At 44.7% G+C, this 27,416-nt stretch overlaps 1 protein-coding gene across 1 annotated transcript; it reads left to right on the top strand.

Moving 5' to 3' along the window:
• Positions 1-2,463: 2,463 nt before the first annotated feature.
• On the top strand, positions 2,464-9,678 carry TCF23 (transcription factor 23). Its single transcript, XM_025983997.2, has 3 exons — positions 2,464-2,841; positions 3,619-3,861; positions 5,706-9,678. Exons 1-3 carry the CDS (start codon positions 2,620-2,622, stop codon positions 5,883-5,885), a joined length of 645 nt encoding a protein of 214 aa, XP_025839782.1. The 5' UTR covers positions 2,464-2,619; the 3' UTR covers positions 5,886-9,678.
• Positions 9,679-27,416: the final 17,738 nt, after the last annotated feature.

Genomic DNA, 27,416 nt, shown 5'->3' with positions numbered 1-27,416 from the left:
TTCAATTCCAGGTCTCCAGATCACACCCTGGGCCAAAGGCAGTGCTAAACAGCTGAGCCAACTGGGCTGCCGTACAGGGTCTTTTATAACCTACTTCCAGAAGCTAGATGCTGACACTGCTGCTGGGTTTTATTTGTTTTGTTTCAAGATTTTATTTGTTAGAGAGAGAGAGAGAGAGAGAGAGAGCACGCATGAGCAGGGGAGTAGCAGAGGGAGAGGGAAAATTAAGCTCCCTGCTGAGCGCAGATGTTTACCTGACTGAGCCACCCAGGCAGCCCTGCCACATTTTATTTGTTAGGAGCAAGTTGCTAAGTCTGACCCACTCTCACGGGGACAGGTATTGGGCTCCATCTTTTGAAGAGAGAAGTATCAAAGAATTTGTGTACATATTTTAAAACCAAACTAGCAAAAGGTATACATTAAATACTTTGGAATGGTGATAGGGAAGAAGAATGGGAATGGGACCAAAGGGGATAGATGGGGATCCCTGGGTGGCGCAGCAGTTTGGCGCCTGCCTTTGGCCCAGGGCGCGATCCTGGAGACCCGGGATCGAATCCCACATCGGGCTCCCGGTGCATGGAGCCTGCTTCTCCCTCTGCCTGTGTCTCTGCATCTCTCTCTCTCTCTGTGTGTGACTATCATAAATAAATAAAAATTAAAAAAAAAGAAAGACAAAGGGGATAGATGGAAGGAAGGACAGGAGGGAGACAGGCCAACGGGAAGCCCTATGGTACCAAAGGCCACAGTGTGCCACAGACCCAGGATTGTGTTTAACTCTTTGCAGTGACAGTAAAACAAACAAACAAAACAAAACAAAACATGGTATGCATCTTTTTTGGTCTATTTTCTATAGAGTAAAACAAAAAAGAATGTGTATCTTTTTGGTCTAGTTTGTATATTTCATATAAACATATAAAACTTCATGTTTAACAGCTTTTAACAGGTTTTGGTGTTTTTAATCCTGGCTGGGATTTTATCAGACATATTGATCTACAACTAGGTTTTTCTCACTTAACCATGCACCTTGGAGAGTTTTTTTCATGTCACTCTGCAGAGGTCTGTCTTCTTTCTGCTACTGCACATCATTCCATAGCATGGATATGCCAAAATTTTGTTTTAGATTTTATATATTTATTTATGAGAGACACACAGAGAGAGAGACAGAGACACAGGCAGAGGGAGAAGCAGGCTCCATGCAGGAAGCCCGACATGGGACTCCATCCCAGGTCTCCAGGATCATGCCCTGGGCCGAAAGTGGCGCTAAACTGCCGAGCCACTCGGGCTGCCCAGATATGCCACAATTTATTTAATCACTTCCTGACTGATGGACATTCAGGTTGATTTTCCTTGTCTTCCTTTTTCCTTTCCCTGGTTGGCTGGGGTTCTCTCTCACTCTACTACATACCTCCACCTTTACTTCTCTGTCCTCTCTATACTTTATCTATTTTGTCTCCCCTGGAGTTCAAGATGGGCGGACAAGGGACATGTGAGATGGATTGTGCAACAAGAAAAGGTTGGAACTTGAGGACAGGCAGGGGATTCTGTGGTAGATTTGCTGTTCCTTCAGCCTTACTCCTCCTGACCAGCTATATGGAGCATATGGTGTACCTGGTCCTTGCCTTCAAAGACCTCACGTCTAACATGGGGACAGACATGTGAGTGACCCACCCAAGGCAGAATAACATAGGCTGAAGGGGCAGCCTTCCAAGCCTAACTGGCTGCCTGGGCTCTCTGCCCACCCCCATCACTCACTAGCTGTGTGATGTTGGGCGAATTGTGTCACCATCCGGGATCCATTTTTCCATCTGTAAGATGAGGATATAAGAATCTCTTTTTTCTTATAAGGTTGTTCTGAGAAATAAATAAAAGAATATGTAGAAGGTTCCTAGCACAGTGCCTGGCACATAGTGATCTCAGAACACTGAACTGTGAGGAAACTAGCCAGAGTGAGGCCATGTATAAATTAGGGCACCGATCGAACAGGGAGACATGGGCTCTGGGCTCTGTTGGCTTTGAAGAAATCCTCACAAATGAAGGGCATAACCCAACCAAGGAAGGCAGACTTTCCACCTGGAGGAAGGTATTCTGGGGGATGGAGAAGCACTAGGGTGGAAATAGGAGGCCTGCTTGGGGGATGGGAAGTAGTGCCTGTGGCTGGAGGGTCACGTTCATTGGCAAGGGGAGGAAGGGTCCTTTGAGGGGCATGTATGGGCAGCCTTCTGGTGGAGGAGGAGGTTCAGGGCCCTTCCTTGGACTTGAGCCTCAAAGCTAGAGTTACATGTGCCTCACAGGACAACTGTCAGGGTCAGGCGAGGCTCTGGGAGGGAGCTCCTTTCCCACCACCCTGCTGCCTTCTTCAGCAGGGGCCTCCTCCCAGGGCCTGGCCACTCCCAGCATCCAGTACCCCCACCCCTGAGCCGGTTGGAAGGCAGGCAGGAGGCTTCTCGCGGGGGCTGTGCCGGGTGGGCGGTTTTCCCAGAGTGAGGAGTGAAGCGGGACTGACTTGGCGCCAGCTCCCTCAGATATAGACATTACTGGCCGGGTGACCAGCCTGCCCAGTTAGCTGGAGCCCAAGTTCTGGTCCTAGGGGCTGCCACAGGACCCTCGAAGGGGCGTGGCATGTCACAGCGGGAGGTCGGAGGGGCACCGGCTATGCCAGGTGTGGGGCGGAACCCGGCTAAGGCCACACTGCAGTTGGTAGCGGGCACTGGCAGGAAGAAGAGCCGCCTGAGCAGAACAAGGCAGGACCGGTGGGAAGAGACCAGCTGGAGCAACCAAAGGTGGAGCAGAGCTGCCCCAAGCCCCCGAGGGGTCAGGGCCAGAAGCCTGGCTCGAGGCCGGGTAAGGAAACAGTGGATTTGTGGAGGGAGCAGAGGGAGGCAGGCGCTGGAGGGGCTGAGGTGTCACCTCTGATGCCAAAGCCTCACTCAGCATTATGTCCCAGTCCAAGAGGAAGACACTGGCGCCTTCCACTTCAAGGCGCCACGCTTGGGTGGCTGGGAGAATTCAACTGAACCAGAGTGGCTGGGAGCCCTTTCTTCTTTACCGCAGTTGGGTCTTCTCCCAGGACCTGGTGGAGCAGGGGGTCAGTCCTGCAGAGCAGGGGTGGTTCCGGGCGCCCCAATAAACAGGATTCAGACGTTTCAAGGTGCAGATGGAGCAAGGCCTAGAGTATTAGAGAGAGAAAAGGACTCTCAGCTTCTGAGCCCAGCCTTGCCACCCTGCTGCCATCTGACCCCAGGTGACACTTCTCTGTTCCCTCGGCCTTAAAGCGGGGCTGGACTGAGAGCAGACAAAGAGGTCCATGAGGCCCTGAGGTCTCTGCCATGCGGCGCACTACTGCTCCGAAAGGAGATCTCACACTAGAATGCTCTTAGACACAAGGGGCAGGGACGCCTGGGTGGCTTAGTACCTGAGCATCTGCCTTCGGCTCAGGGAGTGATCCCAGGTCCTGGGATCAGTCTTGCATCAGGCTCCATGCAGGAAGCCCGCTTCTCCTTCTGCCTATGTCTCTGCCTCTCTGTATCCCTCATGAATAAATAAATAAAACCTTAAAAAAAGAAACAAGGGGCAGATGGGGGTCCAGTCAGACCCACTCACCTGAGGTCCTCTGTGCAGAGTGAGGCCGGTCCTGAGAACGCTGCACGGGAGCGGAGCCGGGTGAGGACACTGCGCCAGGCCTTCCTGGCCCTACAGGCTGCTCTGCCCGCTGTGCCGCCCAACACCAAGCTCTCCAAGTTGGACGTGCTGGTGCTTGCCACCAGCTACATAGCCTACCTCACCCGCACACTTGGCCATGAGTTGCCCGGCCCCGCCTGGCCACCCTTCCTGCGTGGACTCCGCTACCTGCACCCTCTCAAGGTAGGCCATGAGCCCAGGGCCTTGGGGAGTGGGGTTTGGGCTGGAATGGACCTAGGCTTCCCTGCCCTGAGCAGAGCTGACATGAGGACTGGCTGCTTCCTGCTCTCTCAGATGGAGAGGCTGGCTCTTGGGACCGGGCTGACTCTGGGTGCAGTGGGGGTGGTGACTCAAAATGACTTCATGAAAATGCGGTTCCTCCAAGGGAGGGAAATTCACAGAGGCCCCAAGACTCTGGGGTGCCTGGTGGCAGAGAAGGAAAAGGAGCAGTTTCTTAGGCTGGGGCCTGGGAAAGGAAACCACACTGGGAGAGTCCTAGATCCCAGGGCACATGACCCCATCATTGTACAGTGCCTCAGTGTCCTCTGGACTTCTGCCATAGGAGGGATCCCTGCCCTGGGAGAACAAGGTCTCAGAAGGCCTCACTTGAGAAGAAATCAAGCTGGGGTGGGGGAGGGGCCAGCAGTGGGGGCAGGTGGAGCATGCATGTGTGGGGTGCTTCCTGCATGCACCACTTCCTAGACCAGGACCTACCTTTCCTGAGCCTCAGCTTTTTCATATGTATAAGCAAAGATAACACGAGCCTTACTTCCGCTTCATATGAAATGAGATCATGAACGAGGGGTATAATCAACATTATTCACCATCACAATAACAGCAATAACATTATTTGGGTGCTAACCATATGCCAGGAGCTGGGCTTAGCAGTCCAGTCCTTCTTTTCCATCCTCTCGTCCACACAAGAACCAAATGAGGATTACTTGGCAGATGAGGAATTGAATCTCAGGGAGATTAAGTGGTTTAATGCAGTCCAGCCCCGAGCGTGTCTGACCTCAGAGCCCACGTTCACAGCCACCAAGCAGGCCAAGGGTACAGAATTGTAAGCTGCTGGTTGCTGAGTGGTTTAACCGTTAGAAAGGACGTGTCATCTCTGCCCTCTGAGGCTAGACAGCACTGGAATGGGGCCAGTCTTGTTTTTTACAGAGGATATTTTCATCATCTCTCTCCTCTAAACCTCACAGTTCTGAAATGTCTTGAAACTTAAGGTTTTTTTTCTTTCATGCAAATATAGCTAAAATGCAAGCGCCTGAGACTACATGGGGGCAACTCAGAAATGCTAACAGTGGCACAGTCATTTCCTTAGCTGTAAAGTGGTGACCCAACTAAGGCCCTTGCATGTAGGAGGTGATGGATAAACATTTTGAAGAATGAACAGATGAGAGCCAGGTTCGATCTAGAACTCTGGCAGTGTTGGTGGGATGGGACAGTTAGCTGGGAGCAGTGCCCCTTTGGTGCTGCCCACCCCCATAGAGGGCCTGCCAAGAGGAGGGCAGACCTCAGAGCAGAGTCAACTGGGGGTTTTCTGGGGTTGTCCTCGCTCCTGCTGTAAGGATGGGCAAGGAGGTCCCCAGCTCAGATGGACAGGGCAGCACTGATAAGCGTGGCCAGAGGTTCTGGGGCCAGAGGCTGGGCAAAGAAGAGGTCGGGACTGTTCGCTATTAGGAGGAACCTCTCCTTGCCCCAGCTCTGTTGCCCTCCTCACTGCCCAGCTCCCTGGCTGTTGCCAGCTTCTGCTCCATCCCACTATAGGGGGCAGGGGGAAGCTCCTTTCAGGGCCCTTGCTCTCATCAGACAGCTCTTCATGTGTTTCTCTGCCGGGCTCCAGTAGTCAGGAGAATGCAGGGGGTCATAAATGGTGGTGAGCCCAAGACCACTGTCATCAGAGCAGTGCTGGTGGTGGAGGGTCTCAGGGAGGGCGGGCTAGAGAAGGCCAAATTTGAGATGCCAAGGGCTATGAGAGGCTGTAATAGTGAGCATGACTCACTTCCCATCATCGTCTCTTGCAGAAGTGGCCCATGCGGTCTCGTCTCTATGCTGGAGGCCTGGGGAGCTCTGGCCTTGACTCCACCACAGCCACCACCTCAAGCCACAGAACAAAGGAGGTAGAGGCCAGGCCCCAAGTCTCTGAAGAGGCAAACGGTCTCTTTCCCACGAGGCCACTCTCACTGGCTCTTGGTGACAAATGAGCATCACACTTGCCTTTTTCTCAAGTTAGGGACCTGGATTCTCTATTGGCCCTGCTTGTCTTTACTTTGACTCTCAACCCTGGGATGAGATGGACTCAGGTTCAGCTCCAAGGTTCCAGCACACAGACCAGGCGAAGCAATGGGCCCTTCAGCCATGGGAGAGTACCCCAGGAGCACCGGTGGGGCAAGGGTGGGGGGCAAAAACTTATCTTGGCACTGAGGGCTCTGCTGTGGCAGCTGCAAGGGAAGTGGGAGAAGAAGGGGTTTGGCTGGGTTGGAAGCTGAGTTAGGGCACCACCTCCTGCCTTTCTCCCCTTAGCTTCCCACAAAACCTCCAGACAATGCAAGAACAGAGACAAGGCTGAGCTGGTGCAGAGGTAGTGGCTTAGGGCGGCTGCAGCTGCAGGTGCTGATGGGAAAGCCAAGGGCAGGGCAGGCTCTGGGCAGCTGTGATTGTGAACAGAACTGGGCCAGGGTCACGTAGCCAGATGGAAACTCAAGAAAGGAACCTGTTTGTTATTGTTCCACAAGACCTTACCTGATATCCAAAAAGCAGCGGCAAATTTAGGAATCTAGTCTACACTGTGATCTCTCCAGCTGACCCTCATCACTACATTTCCTCCCTCTCTGGGCTCTGTACCCTACCGCTCTCTTCGCGATATGACTTCTAATGTATGGGTTAAGCCAGAAAGCTTGCATTGCTCACTTTCCTGTTTCCAGAGGAATTTTTTGATGGTCCCAGCCGCCCAGTTTGATACGATCTTATCCTAGAGGCAGGTCTACCGGAAGTGAAGCAGACAGCACCCAAAGGCCTTCTATCTGAAGACTACTGATGGACCAGATTACGTCTTTGAGGGACCTTAGAAGGAGAACACTTATCTTTTCCAGGGGATGATAATTACAGTCTTCTCTTTCCATTGTGTTAGAAACCTAACCTCCAGGAAAAACAAGATAGGCCTGAGTTCAGTGGATTCTTTGTATGATTTTGGCCTAAGGCCTCACTGGCTGTGGAGTTATTTCTACAATCTGTCTACAAATGAGCTGCCCAGCCGCAGCTCCCCCCCACAGGCACTGGCCTCCCAGGCACTCCTTAAGTCTTGCTGTGCGGTGTCAGAGATCTCTGAGAGCTTTAGTGCAATTTCTCTCTGGCTCTGAAGAAATAATTTGAGAACGAGTCACAGAGTCTACACACCCTGAAAGTAACTTTCTGGATTAGCTTCAAACCCAAAGGCACCTGAAGTCCAAAGAAGGAACCAGCTGTTGGTTAAAATTCAGTGCCTCAGAGGGGAAGGGGATGGACCAGGCTGACTAGAGTCCCAACGGGTAGCCTTAGAGCCACCATTGCCATCATGAGTCTAAATGAGGTTCTGACATGATGAGCCACTGTTCCTCCCCTGGGCTGGACAGGGCAGCAGGGGAAAGGAGCTGAAGGGTGACTCAGCAAGTTGGAGTGGAGGCAGAAAAAGACACAGAACGTCCCAGCCCAGCCACGGGCACATGGGGCGGGCGGGGGAGAGCAGCTGAACTGTGGCTGGGAGCCATGGGAAGGTCTCCGCCAAGGCTGAACTCGTAAATCTACCAACGTTCCACTGAGGGGCCTGCAGACCTTGTGCAGAACTGTTCCTGAGTGGCTGGATGAGGCCAAGCAGGGGCAGAGACCAGGTGTGGGTGGGCATGAGCACACTGTTCTTCACAAGACCATAAAAGTCCAGCTTGAATGTTCTATTTTTAAAGCCAAACAGCAATAACTTCCTGGTTGAGTTTGAAAGTGGTGGGCAGAGGAACAGATGAATTTCCTCCCAAGCTGGTGGCACACAATCTTTTTCTGGGAATGAAACTGGGAAAGTTGGTTTGGGGCATGAATTGGGGGGAGGCCCCCTCACGATGACTAAGGGGACTAGCTTGGAGCCTGCCCCACCCTACTGCTCCGGCTTCAACCTTTGCACGGTAGTAGCAGGCCCCCCTGGGGTGATTGCATTACCCTGGTAGAGGAGACAAGGTCAGCAAAGGAAGTTGAAGCTGGTGGAAGGCTGAGGAAGGGCAAATACCATCGATACAAGTTGCTTAGGCTGCCCCAAGCTCTGTCTGGGCAAAGCTGTTTTCCTTTATCCCCAGGCCGGTCTGGGGATCAGAGGTCACATCCTCCAGCCAGAGAGCACCCGACACAGGCCAGATTGCCAAAGTGCTGTGAGGAGGCAGGCAGAGTCAAGGGAAGGACCAGGGGATGAGTGGGAATGAACAGAGCAGAAGAAAAACACCTGCTCCCTGGGAGACTTTTTATTCTCACCAGGTCTGGAGGCATGGGGGTCAGCAAGAGTGGTAAGAGGCAGTTAAGACTTAGGTCCAAAGTTAGCTTTGGTTCAAGAAGCTCCAAAAGGAGAGAGAAGCACAGGTGACAAAGTGTCACTAAGGTGACCTAGCTCAGGAGTCAGGAGTATGGCTGGTCCACTTGATTAGCTGGTACTGCCTCCCCAGGTGCCCATGACAGCAGGAGAGGCAGTGGTAGCCAGGACAGCTTCCCCAGAGCTAGATGTACATGTGCTTCCTGAGGAGTTGCGTAGCTGCGGGGCAGAGGCTTGGGCCCTGGGAGGAGCAGACCTGGCCCAGGGATGTCTAAGTAGAAGGTAGAGACTGGATTTTACCAGTTGAGAACTAGAGTAATTAAAACACAAGATCTAATCTTTCTGAGAAATTCTTTTTCTCTTCCTCTTGAAGGGGCCTGGCTAGGATGAATCAGATGGCACTGTCCTCCTCTTTGGTGGCACAAGCCCTAAACTCAGGGCCCCTGCAAGCTGGGTGTTGTAGATTAGGAGTTGGCTCACTGGCCACAACGTACCCTATCCAGCCACCTCCTCCCTTGCCCTGTATGTTTTTGCAAATCAGTTTTGTGGGAAGACAGTCACATTAATTTGTTTACACATTACCTAGAGCTGCTTTCCTTATACCACAGCAGAGTTGAATAGCTGAGACAGATTAACCCTAAAATATTCACAATATGGCCCTTTAAAAACAAGTATACTGACCCTCACTCTAGATCATGGGTATTCCAAGTGTGGTCTGGGAACTCAGGGGGTTCCCTGAAGCCCTTTCTAAGTGGCCCACACCATTTTCATAATATAAGATGCTATTTGCCTTTTCTCACACTTCTGTCACACATCATGCAATTTTCCAGAAGCTGTACAACATGTGATATTGCAACAGATGGAATGTAGAAGCAGATAGGAGAATCCAGCTGTCTCTTACAACAGACATTAAAGATATTTGCAAAAATGTAAAACAATGCCACTGCCCTCACTAAATATTTTCTGATATGGAAAATAATTATTTTTCATAAAAATGTTATATATATTCACATAGAGTGGATTAATTAATGCAATTATTTGAAGATTTTATTTATTTTAGAGTGAGAGAGAGAGAGAGCACGCTAGTGCATGCAGGTTGGGGAAGGGCAGAGGGGGAAGGAGAGAAGCAGATCCCCCCACTGAGCACAGGGCTTGACTCCATGCCCTCCATGCTGATCTGATCTGGATCTGCATGACCCCGAGATCATGACTCTGAGGACATGACCCAAGTTGAAACTAGAACCAGTCACACAACTGATTGAGCCACTCTGGCACCCCTAATTAATGTAATTTTTAAATAACAGCAAGATATCAGCTGTTGAGGAGCAAAACAAGACAAGGGACCATCTCAATGGTCTACGGCAGGAGCTGCAGAATTATGTGTAATCTACAGAAGATAGCTGAAGAAGCTGATTGTGCACTGAATAAACTGAGAGGTAATGAAGGGCAAAGACTATTGCGATGTTTTTTTTTACAACTTGCGATGTAAAAAGACTTGAAAAAACTTACAAAAAGTTATGATCCAGAAATCAGAATAAGAACAATCCGCCATGTTAAGGATGCTGAAAGGAGATAAACAGGCTCAGTAAATCAGGCCTATATAACATCAGTTACATCAGGCTTCAGTGGGCTGAAACCTCTGGGTTGGGGCCAAGCTGGATGAAAATAGATCCTATGTCCCACATCCCAGAAACCACAGCTAACTGCACGCTGGGTGGAAGAACCCCTGGAGCTACTGGCGCAAATATAAGTACATTCTCTGTAAAAGTGCAAATTTTAAATAGGGCACAGGGAGGGAGCCACCCATAATTGATGCACCCATGTCCAGTGAATAGAAAACTATCAAGGTCTGATATGCTCTGAGAAGAAGTGCAGTAGCATAAACCAGAAGTTGAAGCAAAGCTCAGCTGTAACTGCTGAAGTGTGGGCATGTGCCAAGCCTGCTGGGAAGGGCTACATCTCATTGCAAGAAGGGATTGGCCCTGATGCTGAGAGGACTGCCAGATGTGGGATGTGCCAATCAGCAGAAGTCCTCCTTTACAGGCCAGGCTGGTGAATAACAGTTCACTAACAGTTATAGTACTCCACCAACTGGCCAAGGAAGTGAGGCTCCCTTTGGACCAGTCTCACCTATATTGGCAACAACATGCCCCCACCATTATTTTCCTGGGCATAAAGGCAGACCAGGATAGATTTTTTTTTCTTTTGGAAGTTTCATCATAAAAATATGCCATTGACCCAGATAGGCAGGCTTTTTATACATTACTATAAAATGAATATCTACTTGTGTCTTTGAAAGGTGGAACTCTAGGGGCAGCTAGGCCACTGAGTTGCATAAGCTGCCAACTCAGAGCTTCAAACCCAAAAGCACCTGAAGTCCAGACAAAGAAGGAATCAGCTGGGATCCCTGGGTGGCACAGCGGTTTAGCGCCTGCCTTTGGCCCAGGGCGCGATCCTGGAGACCCGGGATCGAATCCCACGTCGAGCTCCCTGCATGGAGCCTGCTTCTCCCTCTGCCTGTGTCTCTGCTCTCTCTCTCTCTCTCTCTCTCTCTCTCTGTGACTATCATGAATAAATAAATAAAATCTTTTTTTTTAAAAAAAGAAGGAACCAGCTGTTTGTTAAAATTCAGTGCCTCTGCTGGGGATTTACCCTAAGGATACAGATGCAGTGAAACGGCAGGACACCTGCACCCCGATGTTTCTAGCAGCAATGTCCACAATAGCCAAACTGTGGAAGGAGCCTCGGTGTCCATCGAGATATGAATGGATAAAGAAGATGTGGTTTATGTATACAATGGAATATTCCTCAGCCATTAGAAACGACGAATACCCATCATTTGCTTCAACGTGGATGGAACTGGAGGGTATTATGCTGAGTGAAGTTAGTCAATCGGAGAAAGACAAACATTATATGGTCTCATTCATTTGGGGAATATAAAAAATAGTGAAAGGGAATAAAGGGGAAAGGAGAGAAAATGAGTGGGAAATATCAGTGAGGATGACAGAACATGAGAGACACCTAACTCTGGGAAACGAACAAGTGGTGTAGAAAGGGAGGTGGGTGGGGGGATGGGGTGATTGGGTGATGGGCACTAAGGGGGGAACTTGACGGGATGAACACTGGGTGTTATGCTATATGCTGGCAAATTGAACTCCGATAAAAATATACAAAAACAAAAACAAAATAAAATAAAATGAGAGAAAAATAATAAAATAAAATAAAATAAAATAAAATAAAATAAAATAAAATAAAATAAAATAAAATAAAATAAAATAAAATTCAGTACCTCAAAGCGGGAGAGGATGGGCCAGGCTGACTAGAATCCCAACGGGTAGCCTTAGAGCCACCATTTCCATTGTGAGGCTAAATGTGGTTCTGGCATGACAAGCCACTGTTCCTCCACCATGCACTACATTTGTGCTCTTGGTTTCAGATCAGATCAAGATCTCAGGATCATGTGATGATGATCCTCGAGCTCCTTAGGCTTTGCACTCAGCATGGAGTCAGCTCTCTCCTCCTCCTTCTGCCCCTCTCCTTACTCACCTATGCTCCTGTGCCTCTTGCCTGGGCTCTCTCTAAATAAATAAATAAAATCTTTAAAAAAATTTTTTAAAAAGAAGAGTGGAACTCTACATGGGGAAAGATGGTGTTACTAAAAAATTATGAAATCCTTGGCTGCATTTGAAATTCCAGGCTGAGTACAGGACCAAAGAGGGTAGAAAATCTGTAGAAAACAGATTTTCATGGGGCTCTTGTTATGTGTGAGCTATGGGGGAGTGGAGAGAGAACAACTGAATAGCTCTTTTTAAAAGGCAATGTCACTTTGTAGAAGAGATCTTGATATGGCAAATTGCTCCAAGAAACCAGCTGTTTAGAAACACCACCAGTGAAGCAGTGGGTGTGTTATTAATGCCATGCTTATTTAAGACTTGGAACGGAAGGGGGCTGGTCTCATGCATATTAAAAGAAGCCAGAGCTTTCCACAGCCTCCTGAAAACAGTACAAATCCTAAGTCAATCATTATATGTCTGTCCTCCTAAAGCCCTTTTAAGAGGAAAAGCGTTCTTTCCAGCTAAAGATGACACAGAGATTTGTGGGGCTTTCTGCCCACTCTCTTTACTGGAGGATTTTTTTTTCATTCCTGTATTACAAGGATAACTTTGTACAAAGTTATCAAAGTCAGAAGTGGAACTGTCAAGAAGTCTCTTACAAAGACCTAAATTGACAAAGCATCTATGTTGAAATAACTCCTCTGGCTTTACCAGAATCTTCTCTTAAATTTGCATCCTGAGCCAGAGAAATCACTTATTTTGAAATAACTCCTACCTCTTCCCAAATTGCAAAATTGTGGAAGAAAGTGACTCTGATCTTCATAGAAGGGTATCTAAAGGGATTGATCAGTTCTCCCATAGTCTTTGTTTTACCCCAACTTGATGTGGTCCTGGATGATTATCTCATCTAGTACAATAATTACTATTCTCTCCGGGCTTTCATTCAACTCGTGCTCAGTTATGGCAACTATGCAACACTGTTTTTCCAGAGACGTTCTAAACAAACATGAAGAAACAGACCAGGAAAGAGAAAACTTGGGGTTGTAAAGCATACTTGACTCTGAATTAGAAATTACCTGCCTTAGAGGACTCCTGCACGAGTGACATGTTTTCTAAGAAAAATTGTTGGATTTCCATTTCTGACAGTATGGTGGACTAGATATGCAGGGAAATCCTCCTGGTACAGAACACTCCAAATGATGGATAAAATATTAAAAACATACTTTTAGGGATGCCTGGGTGGCTTAGTCAGTTAAGCATCCAACTCTTGGTTTTGGCTCAGGTCATGATCTCAAGGTCCATGGAATCAAGCTCCATGCTCAGCGTGAAGTCTGCTTGAGATTCTCTCCCTCTCCCTCTGCTCCTCCTCCTCCCTCAAATAAATAAATAAAATCTTAAAAAAAAAAACCCACATATTTTTAAATGCATTTTTGAGGCAGCAGAAAAGTAGTGGAAAGGAATAGAAGAAAGGATAAGAAATCATAAAATCAAAAATGGTAAGCCAGCACTGAAGCTAGTATTGCCTTAGCAGTATCTACAGATTGCTGGTGGCCCAGGCCAGGGTTTTAATACACCAAATTTGGATACAAGAGACAAAGCCTGGGGCCCATACAAAATGGGAAGTTGAGTCAGAGATCCTGTCCTAAAGCTGGAGTCACCAAAAGGCAATACCCTCAGTATGTAAAAGAGACTTGACCATACTTTGCCTAAATAGACCTTGGCTAGGGTGGGGGATGGGGGGAAGTTTCCCAGAGATTTCTAAGCCCTCAAAAAAAAAAGCCAAAAATTTCAAATGGTCTCAGTTTAGACGTGTTTGTAGGCACAAGCAAGTACAATTTCTCTCCAGAATAATATATTTTAAATCTAGGCTTTGGGGACACTTGGGTGACTCAGTGGTTGAGTGTCTGCCTTCAGCTCAGGGCATGATGCCGGAGTCCTGGTATCAAGTCTTTCATCAGGCTCCCTGCAGGGAGCCTGCTTCTCTCTTTGCCTATGTCTCTACCTCTCTCTGTGTCTCTCATGAATAAATAAATAAAATCTTTAAAAAATATATAGGCTTTGGAGACACCTGCATGGCTCAGTGGTTGAGCATCTGCCTTCAGCTCAGGGCATGATGCTAGGGCTCCAGGATCGAGTCCCACATTGGGCTCCCTGCTTCTCCCTCTGCCTATGTCTCTGCCTCTCTTTCTGTCTCTCATGAATAAATTAAAAAAATTTTTTTAAATCTAGTCTTTGAAGGGTTCTCATGAATAAAATCCTAACAAACTTGAGCTCAGAGCAAACAGTTATAAAAATCTGAAGGAAACATATGCCACCATAAACAAATGATAGCAGAAACACTGAACTGTAGAATCACACTTGCAATGACTGTAGATGCAGTAATGTTTAGGTACACGATACACATTGAACATGTTTTATATGTCTAAGGAAATAATGAGTATTTTGAAAAGACAATTCAGGAACAAGAGGCTAAAAATGACCAGGCAAAATTGGGGGAAAATAATTTCTAGAAAATAAAAATATAATATTTAACATTATATTTTATATATAAAATATATTATATTATAACCAACCTAGTGGATGATTAGAAGCTGCTGAACAGGGGATCCCTGGGTGGCGCAGCGGTTTGGCGCCTGCCTTTGGCCCAGGGCGCGATCCTAGAGACCCAGGATGGAATCCCACGTCGAATCCCACGTCGAATCCCACGTCGAATCCCACGTCGAATCCCACGTCGAATCCCACGTCGGGCTCCCAGTGCTCCCAGTGCTCCCAGTGCTCCCGGTGCGTGGAGCCTGCTTCTCCCTCTGCCTGTGTCTCTGCCTCTCTCTCTGTCTCTCATGAATGAATAAATAAAATCTTTAAAAAAAAAAAAAAAAGAAGCTGCTGAACACAGAACAAATAAATTGGAAAATACATCTGAAGAAACGACTCAGAATTCAGTACCTATGGATAAAGAAAAGAGATGGAAAGTAGAAAAAGAATATAGGAGAATATGTTCATGAATCTGGAATAAGGAAATACTGCTTAAAGGAAAAAATCTGATAAACTGTACTACATAAAATTAAGAACATCTGTTCATCACAAGACAGCAACTGAGAGAGTGAGCAAAAAAGACAAATTCATAGGCTGGGAGAAGATATTGGGGTGCATATCATCAAAAGGGCTTATATCAAGAAAATATTAAAAATCCCCACGGAGCAATAAGAAAAGGGCTGAATGTCCAACTGTAAATGCCCTAGAGACTTAATGAAGTGCCTTTTTTTTTTTTAAGTAATCTCTACACACAATCCCAAAATCTACAGTTACATGCTCCACGGACTGAGCCAGACAGGCCTCCGAATGAGGAACCTTTCCAAGGAGGATATCCCAGGGGTCAAGATGGCCAGCTTCAAAAGTGATTAGAAATATGCAAATCAAAAAAAAAAAAGAAATATGCAAATTAAAATCACAATTCACATTCGCCGGGACGGTTATTATCTGTATCTATTAAATCTAGCAAGCACCCTCCTAGGTATATATACTCAAAATATGTGTGCACAAGTGCATTGAAAGATGTGTACAGGAATGCCCATAATAGCATTATTTGTAGTATCCCCAAACTAGAAACTTGTATTTGTTGCCTAGGGCGGCGGGTGGGGCTGGGCTTCTTGCTAAGACCGTTTTCTTTACCAGCTGGCACCTTGTTTAGCTCCGCCAACAGGAGGTGCTAGAGGAAGCCTGCAAAAGGGGGAGGAGAAAGGGAATTTGCTTCCCGCCCCCGAGCTTGGTGGTGGCCAAAGCTCCTGGCAGTTCTCCCTGCAACCTCCACACCTCCCCGCCAACGCCCCGCTGCCTCAGGGGCAGCACTAGGTTCGAGTTTGCAGCTTTAACCCTTCCTAGAACCAGCCTTAATGGTGCCCCTTAACGATACCTGCACCCCCTCTCCCGTATTCCTTCCTCTGAGGTCCGCCTCCCCCAGGCTCCTCCTCTGTGCTTCTGGGCTCCAGTAAACTACCTCTTCCCTTTGTTAACCGCTGCCCCTCCAGGGGCTTCCTTCAGTTGCCACCTGTTTCCTTGGCATTTCCCTTTGGCTTTTCCTGTCCTTATAATAAATTTCCTCTGTTAAATCACCTGGCTTCTATGTACCTGAGTGGACACTGCCTGATATGACAGCCAAGGTTTGATTCTTTTGGCATCTGTCCTGCCTCCTGACCAGGAATGCATTGAACATCACTCACTTCCCTTTTTTTTTTAAATTTATTCACGAGAGACACAGAGGCAGAGACACAGGCAGAGGGAGAAGCAGGCTCCATCCAGGGAGCCTGACGTGGGACTGGATCCCGGGACTCCAGGATCAGGCCCTGGGCTGAAGGCGGCGCTAAATCGCTGAGCCCCCTGGGCTGCCCTTCACTTCCCTTTTAAATAGAGAACCTGAGGGCTGCAACAAGTTCACAGATCCTAACAGCCTCACTGGGTTGATTGTGGATAGCGTCTTAATGTGGTTGCAGAAATCAACCAGTGCCAAAAAGAGCAGAGCATCCTGGATGTCTATTCTGTGACTGCCTGCCAGGAGGACAATTAGGGTCACACTGCTCCTTATGAATACTCTCTGGCTGACTTTCTTTTCCTTCTGTGAATGTTCACGGGAAACTGGCATCTTTCCTAAAGTCTTCATGTCCCTCCTCAGATAGGCTGTTGAGGGAGCTGAATTTGAGAACATCTAACTCCGAAGGTGCCCTGCTGTTGCTATGGCCACCATTGTGTACGTATGTTTAATAACGTCATTGTGAGGGCTGATTCTTTAACCAGATTGTAAACATGTGTGCAGAGGTTGCCCAGCAAAGGAACGAGAAGGTTATGCAATTTGTAAGCAAAACAACGTGAGCTAAGACCTTGATGGGCCATGATTTTTCAGTGTTCTTCCCCCAGAAGTCTGTACCAACCATTATGAATCACTATAAACCCAGACTACCCTTCCTCCTTGCAGAAATCCCTCATGGTATGTAATTTTCCTGACTCAGGTACATACCTCCATAGTTCCCACCATTTAAATATGTGTCTAAATAAGGCAGGATTACAAGCCTTTTTTTAAAAACCTATTTTTATCCACACTTTAGGCCAGAATATTCTCATAAGATTTTCCTCATGTATACATTCTAGATAGTGCCAATGTTTTGGTCCTGTCCAGAGGCATTATCCTTAGAATCTCAGCTCCTTACCTCCTCAAATGCAATTTCCTATAGCTTCACTCAGCCTCCCACTCTTACGTTGATGACCTTTACCTTGTCATCACCAATAACTGCACTATCTCCAAAATCTCTATTTCAGGAATTCTGATTGTTCCTTATCTCCTGTCCTCCATCTCCTGTAGGCTAGAGCAAGCATTCCAGCATTTCTTCAATCTTACTGAAACCTGTGACTCATGTACTAACCATCTTGCCTCATGTCCTCATTTCCTCTCTATTCATGTCAGATTCCATGTTCATCATTATAATTGCTCTCTTGCAAATACCACTGTGCCTTGCCTCCCCTCCGCTGTTTTTGATTGGCAACATCCTGACCCTGTAGTATTTTCCACTCCAGGCCTTGCCTGAACACGGCTGGAGATGAGCACACAACTTGCTCAATAGCCTCCCTTGAAATTCTCACCATGAATCTCAAATGGGCACTCAACACTCTGTGGCAACTTTCCCCGGTGTGTTTACTTTCTACAGGCTAACACATTTATTTCCCACTCCTTTTTTCTCCTCAGACCTCCCAGCTTGCCTTCATCACATGCTCCATGGTGGAAACCCCTCAGTCATCATACCAACAACCACACCTACCAATTTCCCAGCTGTGTGCCCACGCTCCAAATGAACAAAGCCTGCCTTCTGCCTGGAGCAAGATCCCACCCCCTCTTGCCCTTTAGAAGGGCCTCACTTCTAAAAATATTCCCTCTGCCTCCTGCATCCTTAGCTTTTTCTACCCTAGGTCGTTTGTATCAGCATACAGACACTCTCTAGTATAATATCTCCCATTTAAAAAACTTCCTTGAGGGGCAGCTGGGTGGCTCAGCCAGTTAAGCGGCTACTTTCAGCTAAGGTCATGATCCCACGGTCCTGGGATCGAGTCTCTCATTGAGCCCCACATTGGGCTCTTTGCTTAGTGAAGAGCCTGCTTCTCCCTCTCCCGGACTTATACTCTCTCTCTCTCAAATAAATAAAATATTTTTTAAAAATGTGTTAAACTTCCTTGACCCCATAGCCCCATCTCACTAACACCACACTTCTCTGTCCCACTGCATAGCAAAAAAAAAAAAAAAAAAAAAAAGTAAGATTTATTTATTTGACAGAGAGAGAGAGAGAGAGAGAAGGGGTGGTGGGGGGAGTAGAGGGAGAAGAAGAGAGAAACTCAAGCAGAGGGGCATCTAAGTGGCTTGTTGATTGAGTATCTGCCTTCAGCTGAGGTTGAGATCCTGGGATCCTGGGATCCTGGGATTGAACCTCGTATTGGCTCCCCACAGGGAGGCCTGCTTCTCTCTCTGCCTGTGTCTCTGCCTCTCTCTCTGTCTCTCATGAATAAAATCTTTAAAAGAATAATAAAAAAAAAGAAATAGAAAAGAAAAGAAACCCAAGCAGATTCTGCCCTCAGCGCAGAGCCCTATGTGAGGCTCAATCCCACAATCCTGGGATCATGACCTGAGCCAAAATCAAGAGTCAGACACTTAACTGACTGTGTTACCCAAGCACCCCTACATAGCAAAACTTTAAAAAAATACTGTTATCTTTCTTTATTCATTTACTCCAACCAGGTGTCTATCTCCATCTTACCTCTAAAACTGCACTGGTCATTAATGGCCTCTCTTTTACCAAATCCAGTATTCATTTCTATGGCCTCATCTTAGTTTTGTGTGTGTGTGTTTGTTTTTTAAGATTTTATTTATTTAAGACAGAGAGATCACGAGTGGGGGCATAGGGTGGGGTGGTGAGCAGAGGGAGAGGAAAGGGGGAGAAGCAGACTCCCCACTGAGCAGGAACCCTGCGCTGGGGCTCAATCTCAGGACCTCAGGATCATGACCTGAGCCAAAGGCAGCCACTTAACCAACTGAGCCACCCAGACCTGAGCTGAGCCAAAGGTGGCCACTTAACCGAGCCAGCCAGGCGACCCTTGCTTTTTTTTTTAAGCAGCTCCACATTCAACGTGGGGCCTGAACCCATGACCTGAGATCCAGAGTCACATGCTCTACCAGCTGACCCAGCAAGGGGCCCAAATCCATCCATTTTTTTTTTTTAAAGATTGATGTATTTATTAGAGAGCAAGAGAGTGCATGTGTAAGTGGGGGGAGGGGCAGCAGGAGAGAGAGAAATCCTCAAGCAGACACCTTACTGAGAGTGAGCCTGATGTGGGGCTGGATCCCAGGACCCTGAAATCATGACCTGAGCCAAAATCAAGAGCCGCACTCTCAACCAACTGAGATGCTCAGGCACCCCCAACTCTATTCCTTCTTGAAACACTTTTCTTTAGGTTCCCTGACCATCTGTTCCTTTTCTTCCTGGCCTTTCTTTCTCTGTACTATTTCTAAATGTCAAAGTAGTATGGAGAAAATTAGCAAGACAAAAATCACTATAAGCAAAGTCAAAAGACAAATGATAAAACGGACAATTGTAATGGAAAAAACTCAGTTTTTCCCTTCCTAAGTAGGGGAAAACCCAGTTTCCCCCTGCTCTGTGTTTTTCTCTTGTGTGTCTTCTTTACCTTTGCAGAGAATACTGTACTTCTGACACTTCTGGTCACAAATGTATGAGGGTTTCCCCCCCACACAACAGTAAGCAACTCTCCTGACACCAGCTGGATGTCCTACAATTTAAGTCAATCCTAACATTATCTACCTGAGATAGAGTCAGATCTGATAGGTAAGGGCTCAGTCCCACAAGACTGCTCCTCACTCCCACCCTCACTTCACATACCAGTCTCAAGCTCAGGTTATCATCTGCACGTCTTCTTTTCTTTTATTTTTTTAAGATTTATTTATTTATTCATGAGAGAGAGAGAGAGGCAGAGACATAGTCACAGGCAGAAGCAGGCTCCCTGCAGGGAGCCCAATGCAGAACTCATCCCAGGACTCCAGGATCACGCCCTGAGCCAAAAGCTGACACTCAACTGCTGAGCCACCCAGGCATCCCATCATCTGTGCTTCTGATCTACTGGCTAGAGACTCCTCCTTGGTTTAATTAATTTGCTAGCGTGGCTCACAGAACTCAGGGAAACACGTTTTCTAGTTTATTAAAGTATATGATAAAGGAAAGAAATAAGTAGCCAGATGAGGAGACACACAGGGTGAGGTCTGGGAGGATCCCAAGAGCAAGAGTTTCTGTCCTGGTGAATGTAGGGTACATCACCCTCCTGGATGTGTTTGCCAGTCTGGAAGTTCCCTGAGCCCCATACTATTGGGATTTTATGGAGGCTTCCTCATGTAGGCATGATCAATTATTAACTCCATTTCCAGCCCTCTGGAAGATGAGGTGTAGGGCTGACAATTCCAAGCTTCTCATCGTAATGTGGTCTTTCTGGAGACCAGCCTCCATCTAGGAGCCCACCCAGAATCACCTCGTTAGAACAAAAGGTACAGGGATCCCTGGGTGGCTCAGCAGTTTAGTGCCTGCTTTTGGCCCAGGGCATGATTCTGGAGTCCCTGATGGAATCCCACATCGGGCTCCCTGCATGGAGCCTGCTTCTCCCTCTGCCTCTCTCTCTCTCTCTCTCTCATGAATAAATAAATAAAATTCAAAAAAAAAAAAAAAAAAAAAGAACAAAAGATACACCTGGTTCTCTCATCCCTTAGAAACCTGTGAGGGTTTTTAGAGTTCCTGGTGCTCTTATCATTTACAAAATTACAAGGGTTTTAGGAGCTGGGGGCAGAGGCCAACATATATATTTTCTTTTTTTTCTCAGAACAGTATCTACAGATCAGGTCATGGACATAGTGATAATATCCCTAATATTTCAAGAGAATTCTCCTTATCCTAGAAATCAGTAAGAAAAAGACCAATCGGGATGCCTGGGTGGCTCAGTGGTTGAGCATCTGCCTTCGACTCAGGTCATGATCCCAGGGTCCTGGGATCGAGTCCCACATTGGGCTCCCCGCAGGGAGCCTGCTTCTCCCTCTGCCTGTGTCTCTGCCTCTCTCTGTATCTCTCATGAATAAATAAAATCTCAAAAAAAAAGAAAAGAAAAGAACCAACCACCCAATAGAAAAATGGAGAAAAAATATGAACAGATGGACCTCAGGAAAGGGATACAAATACTCTTTAAGATACAAAGATATAGACAAATTGATTAAAAATAAAGAGAAATAAAGATGAAAGTCACACCAAAATATCATTTTCAACTATCATACTGATAAAAACCCAAAAGTTTGACAGCATGTGCTATGGGAAAACAGGCCTCACATATTGCTGTGAAATTAATATGAAAAGATTTCTGAGCTAGATCTTTAAATGGATAAAAAGAAAAGGATAAACCAGCCTATATACTATGCTCCCAGAACGTATATGATTTCCATTTTTATTTTCATAAGGATATACACAAACACAAAACAATGAAAAGCTGTTATTTGTTGCAGTGGGAACTGGAGTGGATGGGGGATAAGATGGAAGTGAGTCTTTCAAGTGTACAGCTTTTAACAAAAGAAACAAAGAACTATGGTCCAAAGAATGTCACCATTATATGTGATAAAAATAAGATATTGTTTTTTAAAAACGGTATCCAGAAGTTTTGAAATGTACCCTATGGCTATGACTCCTATATGTACAATTGCACAAAATATTTTGTATGTGTATCTGGATCCTGGCATGACTGCTTATTTCAGAGAAAGTTAATTGACAGAGAACTTTTTTTTTCTTTTTACATCAAAAGGGTGATTAAAGGGTATCTAAAGTGCCAGAAAAAATAATGTGGTGCAATGGTTTCTTGGCAGCCCTTGAACAGGATGTTACAACACATTTCCCAAACATTCTGTTAATAGGAATCCTCCTGGCAACACAGAATGACAATGAGCTTATTTCATATGAAATGTGTCAATATGGTGGCTATGAATAATCTGAGAGGCAGAGCAGGAAATGGACAGTCAAGTGAAATACTCTCACTGAACATTTACAGCATCAGAATTTGCTGTCCTTTCCATCATTCAAAATATGTTCTGACCAAGCAAGGGAAGCCACACAATCAATTGATTTAAAAAGACAAATATCATATCATTTCCCTTATATGTGAAATCTAAACAAACAAACAAACAAAACCTGTATAGATACAGAGAACAGGTTGGTGATTTCAAGAGGCAGGGAGTAGGGGGTGGGAGCAATAGGTAGATTTTTTTTTTAGTTTAAATAAATGGAATAAAACATTTTTATAAGGACAAAATATGGAAGCCACCTGAGTGTCCATTGACAAATGAATTAATAAGCAAAATATGGCTTATATATGTACAGTGGAACATTATTCAGCCTTAAAACAAGGAAATTCTGCAATATGTTACAACATGGATGAAAAACTTGAAGACGTTAAGCATAGTGAAATAAGCTAGACACAAAAAGACAAATACTGTGTGATTCCACTTACATAAGGTATTCCACTTACATAAGTAGTCAAAATCATAGAGACAGAAAATAGAATGGTGGTTTCCAGGGGCTAGATGGAGGGGTGAATGGAGAGTTATTGATTAAGAGTTTCAATTTTACAAAATGAAAAGAATTCTGGAGGTGGATGGTGGTAATGGTTGCACAACAATATGAATGTATTTAATACCATTAAGCCATACACTTAAAAATGGTTAAGATGGTAAACTTTATGTTATGTATGTTTTACCACAAGAAAAAAAATGGAAAAAATGCAAGCTACAGTGGCTTTGTTAATATTAGCCAAAGTAGGGGCACCCGCATGGCTCAGTTGGTTGAATGCCTGCCTTCGGCTCAGGTCATGATCCCAGGTCCTGGGACCAAGTCCTGGGATCAAGCCCCACTTTGAGCTCCCTGTTGGGCAAGGAGTCTGCTTCTCCTTCTCCCTCTGCCTGCCACTTCCCCTGCTTGTATTCTCTCTCTCTCTGTCAAATAAATAAATAAAATCTTTAGAAAATATATCAGACAAAGTAGATTTCAGAATGACAAAACTACCGGAGATGAAGAACATTTTATAATAAAAGGGCCAGTTGACAAGGAAGAAATAATAATCCTAAGTGGATATTCATATAATAACAAAGTTTTAACACACATGAACTAAAAACTGATAGAAACAAAAGGAGAAACTGACAAATACAATTATACCTGGAGATTTCCACACTTCTCTCTGTGTAACTGATAGAACAAGTAGACAGAAAATCAATAAGACAAAGAAGCTCTGGATGGAATTAACTTGATGGAATTAACATTTATACAACAACAACAACAACAACAACAGGAAGTCTTTCTTTTCAAATGCACATGAAATATCCACATCCAATAAGGTGGGCCATATTCTGGGCCATAAAATAAATCTTAACAAATTATTAAGAATTAAATCACACAAAGTATATTCTATAACCTCAAAAGAATTAGATTAAAAACAGTAACAGGAAGATATCTGAATAATTCCCAAATAATTGGATATTAGACAACACACTTCTAAGTAACCCATGGATCAAGGAAGGAGTCTTCAGTGAAATTAGAGAAAATATTTGAGCTAAACTAAAATGAAAACACAGTATATTAAAACTTGTGAGATGCAGATGAAGCACTGCTCAGAGGGAAACTTATAGCATAAAAAGCTTTTATTAGAAAAAATGATCTGAATTCAATCATCTAAGCTCCCACCTTAAGAAATGTTTTAAAAAATTTTTAAATAAGAACAAATTCAACTGAAAGCATGCAAAAGAAAATAAAGATAAGAGCAGAAATCAATATAATTGAAAAGAAGAAAACAACAGAGAAAAATCAATAAAACTCTAAGCTAGTTCTTTGGGAAGGATAATAAAATTGATAAACCTCCAGCCAGACTGAAAAAAGAAGAAAATTATCCATATAGGATAAAAAGGGAAATATCACTACAGACCCTACAGATCCTAAAGACATTAGATGTAACAAGGAATATTTCAAAAAAAAAAAAAACAAAACCAACCAACCAAACAAACAAAGCCCTCTATGCCCATAAATTTGATGACTTCAATAAAATGGACTTATTTGTTAAAAGATACAAATTACCAAAATCCATTCAAGAAGAAATATATAAGCTAAATAGTCCTATATCTATCAAAGAAATTGAATTCATTGTGAAGAGCCTTCCAACAAATAGGCTCAGATGGTTTAACTGGTAAATTCTAATATTTAAGTAAGAAATAATACCGACTTGACATAATCTCTTCTAGAAAATAGAAGAGAAGGAAACACATCCCAAGCCATTTATGAAACCAACATTTCTGTCTTAGTCCAGGCTGCTATAATGAAGTAGCATAAACTGGGTGGCTTATAAACAACAGAAATTTATTTCTCAGTTACTGAGGCTGAGCCCAAGATTAGGGTGCCAGAATAGTTAGAATTCTGGTGAAGGCCCTCCCCTGGGTTACAGATTGCTGTCTTCTCATTGTATCTTTATATAGTAGAAACACTGCAAGAGAGCTCTTTGGGATCCCTTTCATAAGGACCCTAATATCATTCAAGAAGTCTTTGCCTTCATGACCTAATTTGCTCCCAAAAGCCCTACATCCTAATACCACCACATTGGGGAATAGTATTTCAACATACGAATTTTGGGGGAAACAAACTTTCAGTCCAAATGTAATTACCTTAATATCAAAACCAGAACCAGTGTGGTATTAGGTTAAAGGATTGGCACATAGGTCGATGGAACAGAGCACAGAGTCCAAAAATAGACCCACACAATTGATTTTTTTTAAGTAGGCTCCAGGCCCAGTTTGGAGGCCAACACGGGGCTTGAACTCACAACCCTAAGATCAAGACCTGAGCTGAGGTCAAGAGTCAGATGCTTAACTGACCGAGCCACCCAGACACCCCTACACAACTGATTTTTCACAAAAGTGCAATGGCAATTCAATGGAGAAATAATTGTCTTTTGAACAAATAGTGGTGGAAAAACTGGATATCTATTTGCAAAGCAAAATGATCCACCACCCATATTTCACATTGTATAAGAATTTAACTCAAAATGGATCATAAATTTAAATATAACATCTAAAAGTATAAAAACTGTTTTTGTAAAGATTTTATTTATATACTAAAGAGAGAGAGAATGAGAAAGCACGAGCAGGGGGGAGGGGTGGTGGGAGAGGGAGAAGCAGACTCCCCACTGAACAGGGACCCCAATGTAAGACTTGATCCCAGGACCCTGGGATCATGACCTGAGCTGAAGGCAGATGCTTAACTGAGCCATCCAAGCGCCCCTAAAAGTATAAAACCTTTAAAAGAAAACACAATAGGGAATCTTTGTAACTTGAACATAAGGAAAGATTCTAAGAAATGACACAAAAAGCACAATCTATAAAATAAAAACTTGACAAATGGGATTTCATCAAGACTTACAACTGACTCTGTGAAGAATACTCTTAAGAGAGTGAAAAGACAGGGATGCCTGGGTGGCTCCCTGTTGAGCGTCTGCCTTTGGCTCAGGACGTAATCCCAGAGTTTCGAGATTGAGTCATGCATTGGGCTCCTGCATGGAGCCTGCTTCTCTTCCCTCTGCCTATGTCTCTGCCTCTCTCTGTGTCTCTCATGAATAAATAAATAAAATATTTTTTAAAAGAGAGAATGAAAAGACAATTCATAGATGGGAAGAAAATATTTAAAAAATCACATATCAGACAAAGGACTTATATATAAGATACATGAAGAACTCTCAGAATGCAGTGAAAGGAAACCAACTTTTTAAAAATACACAAAGATTTGAAACAATAAAAACACTAGAAGAGAGCACAGGCAGTAATTTCTCTGGCATTGGCTATAGCAACATTATTCTAGATATGTCTCCTGAGACAACGAAAGAAAAGCAAAAATAAACTACTGAGACTACATCAAAATAAAAAGCTTCTGCACAGCAAAGGAAGTAATCAACAAAACTAAAAGACAACCTACTGAATAGGAAAAGATACTTGCGAATGATATATCCAATAAAGGGTTAGTACCCAAAATACATAAAGAACTTACACAGCTCAACATGAAAAACAAAACAAAACAAAACCCAAATAATCTAATTAAAAATGGGCAGAAGGGATGACTCATGTCAGTTAAGTATTTGACTCTTGATCTCAGCTTAGGACCTGACCTCAGGGTCATGAGATCAAGTCCTACATTGGACTCCACACTGGGTCTGGAGCCTACTTAAACTGAGTCTGGAGCCTACTTTAAAAAAAGGAGGGGAGGGATCCCTGGGTGGTGCAGCGGTTTGGCGCCTGCCTTTGGCCCAGGGCGCGATCCTGGAGACCCGGGATCGAATTCCACGTCGGGCTCCTGGTGCGTGGAGCCTGCTTCTCCCTCTGCCTATGTCTCTGCCTCTCTCTCTCTCTGTGTGTGACTATCATAAATAAATTTAAAAATTTATTTAAAAAAAAAGGAGGGGGGCAAAAGTCATGGATAGACATTTCTCAAAGAAGACATATAGATGGCCAACAGACAAATGAAAAGATGCTCAACCACACTCATCATCAGAGAAATGCAAATCAAAACCACAATAAGATACCACCTCACCCCAGGAAGAACGAGTAAACTAAAAAAACACAAGAAACAAGTGTTGAGGAGGATGTGGAGAAAAATGAACCCTCATGCAGTGTCGGTGGGAATGAGAACCAGTGTAGCCACTGTGGAAAACAGTGTGCAGTTTCCTCAAAAATTAAAAATAGAATTACAGGGATGCCTGGATGGCTCAGTCAGTTAAGCATCTGCCTTCAGCTCAGGTCATGATCCCAGAGTCCCAGGATCAAGCCCTGTGTCAGGCTCCCTGCTCAGGAGAGAGCTGCTTCTCCCTCTCCCCCTGCCCCCCACTCATGCGCTTGCTCTCTCTCTCTCAAATAAATAAATAATCTTAAAAAAATAAAAATAGAATTACATATGATCTAGTATCCACTACTGAGTATTAACCCAAAGAATATGAAAACATCAATTCGAAAACATATATGCACCCCTATGTTTATTGCACTATTTACAATAGCCATATTATGGAAGCAACCCAAATGTCAATCCATAGATGAATGGATTAAGAAGATGTGGTACATATACAATGGAATATTTCTCAGCCATAAAAATAGTGAAATCTTGCCATTTGCAACAACATGGTTGGTTCTAGAGAGTATAATGATAAATCATTCCATCAAGAAAGATGAATACTAAATGATTTCACTCATATGTGGAATTTAAGAAAGGAAACAAATGAACAAAGAAAAAAAAAAAAGACAAACCAAAAAATAGACTCTTAATTATGGAGAACAAATTAATGGTTCCAAGAGGGGAGATTCATGAGGAGATGGGTGAAATGGTGAAACAGGTAAAAAGAATTAATATTACACTTATGATGAGCACTGAGCAATGTAAAAAATTGTTGAATCATTATATTGTACACCTGAAACTACTATAACACTGTATGTTAACTATACTGGAATTAAATTTTTAAAAAGTGGGGGGCAAAGATTTGAACTGACA

This window comes from Vulpes vulpes, chromosome 8 (assembly GCF_048418805.1).
Source record: "Vulpes vulpes isolate BD-2025 chromosome 8, VulVul3, whole genome shotgun sequence".
NCBI lineage: Eukaryota > Metazoa > Chordata > Mammalia > Carnivora > Canidae > Vulpes > Vulpes vulpes.
Note: the sequence above shows the minus strand (reverse complement) of the source record. Positions and strands in the feature narration are given on the sequence as shown.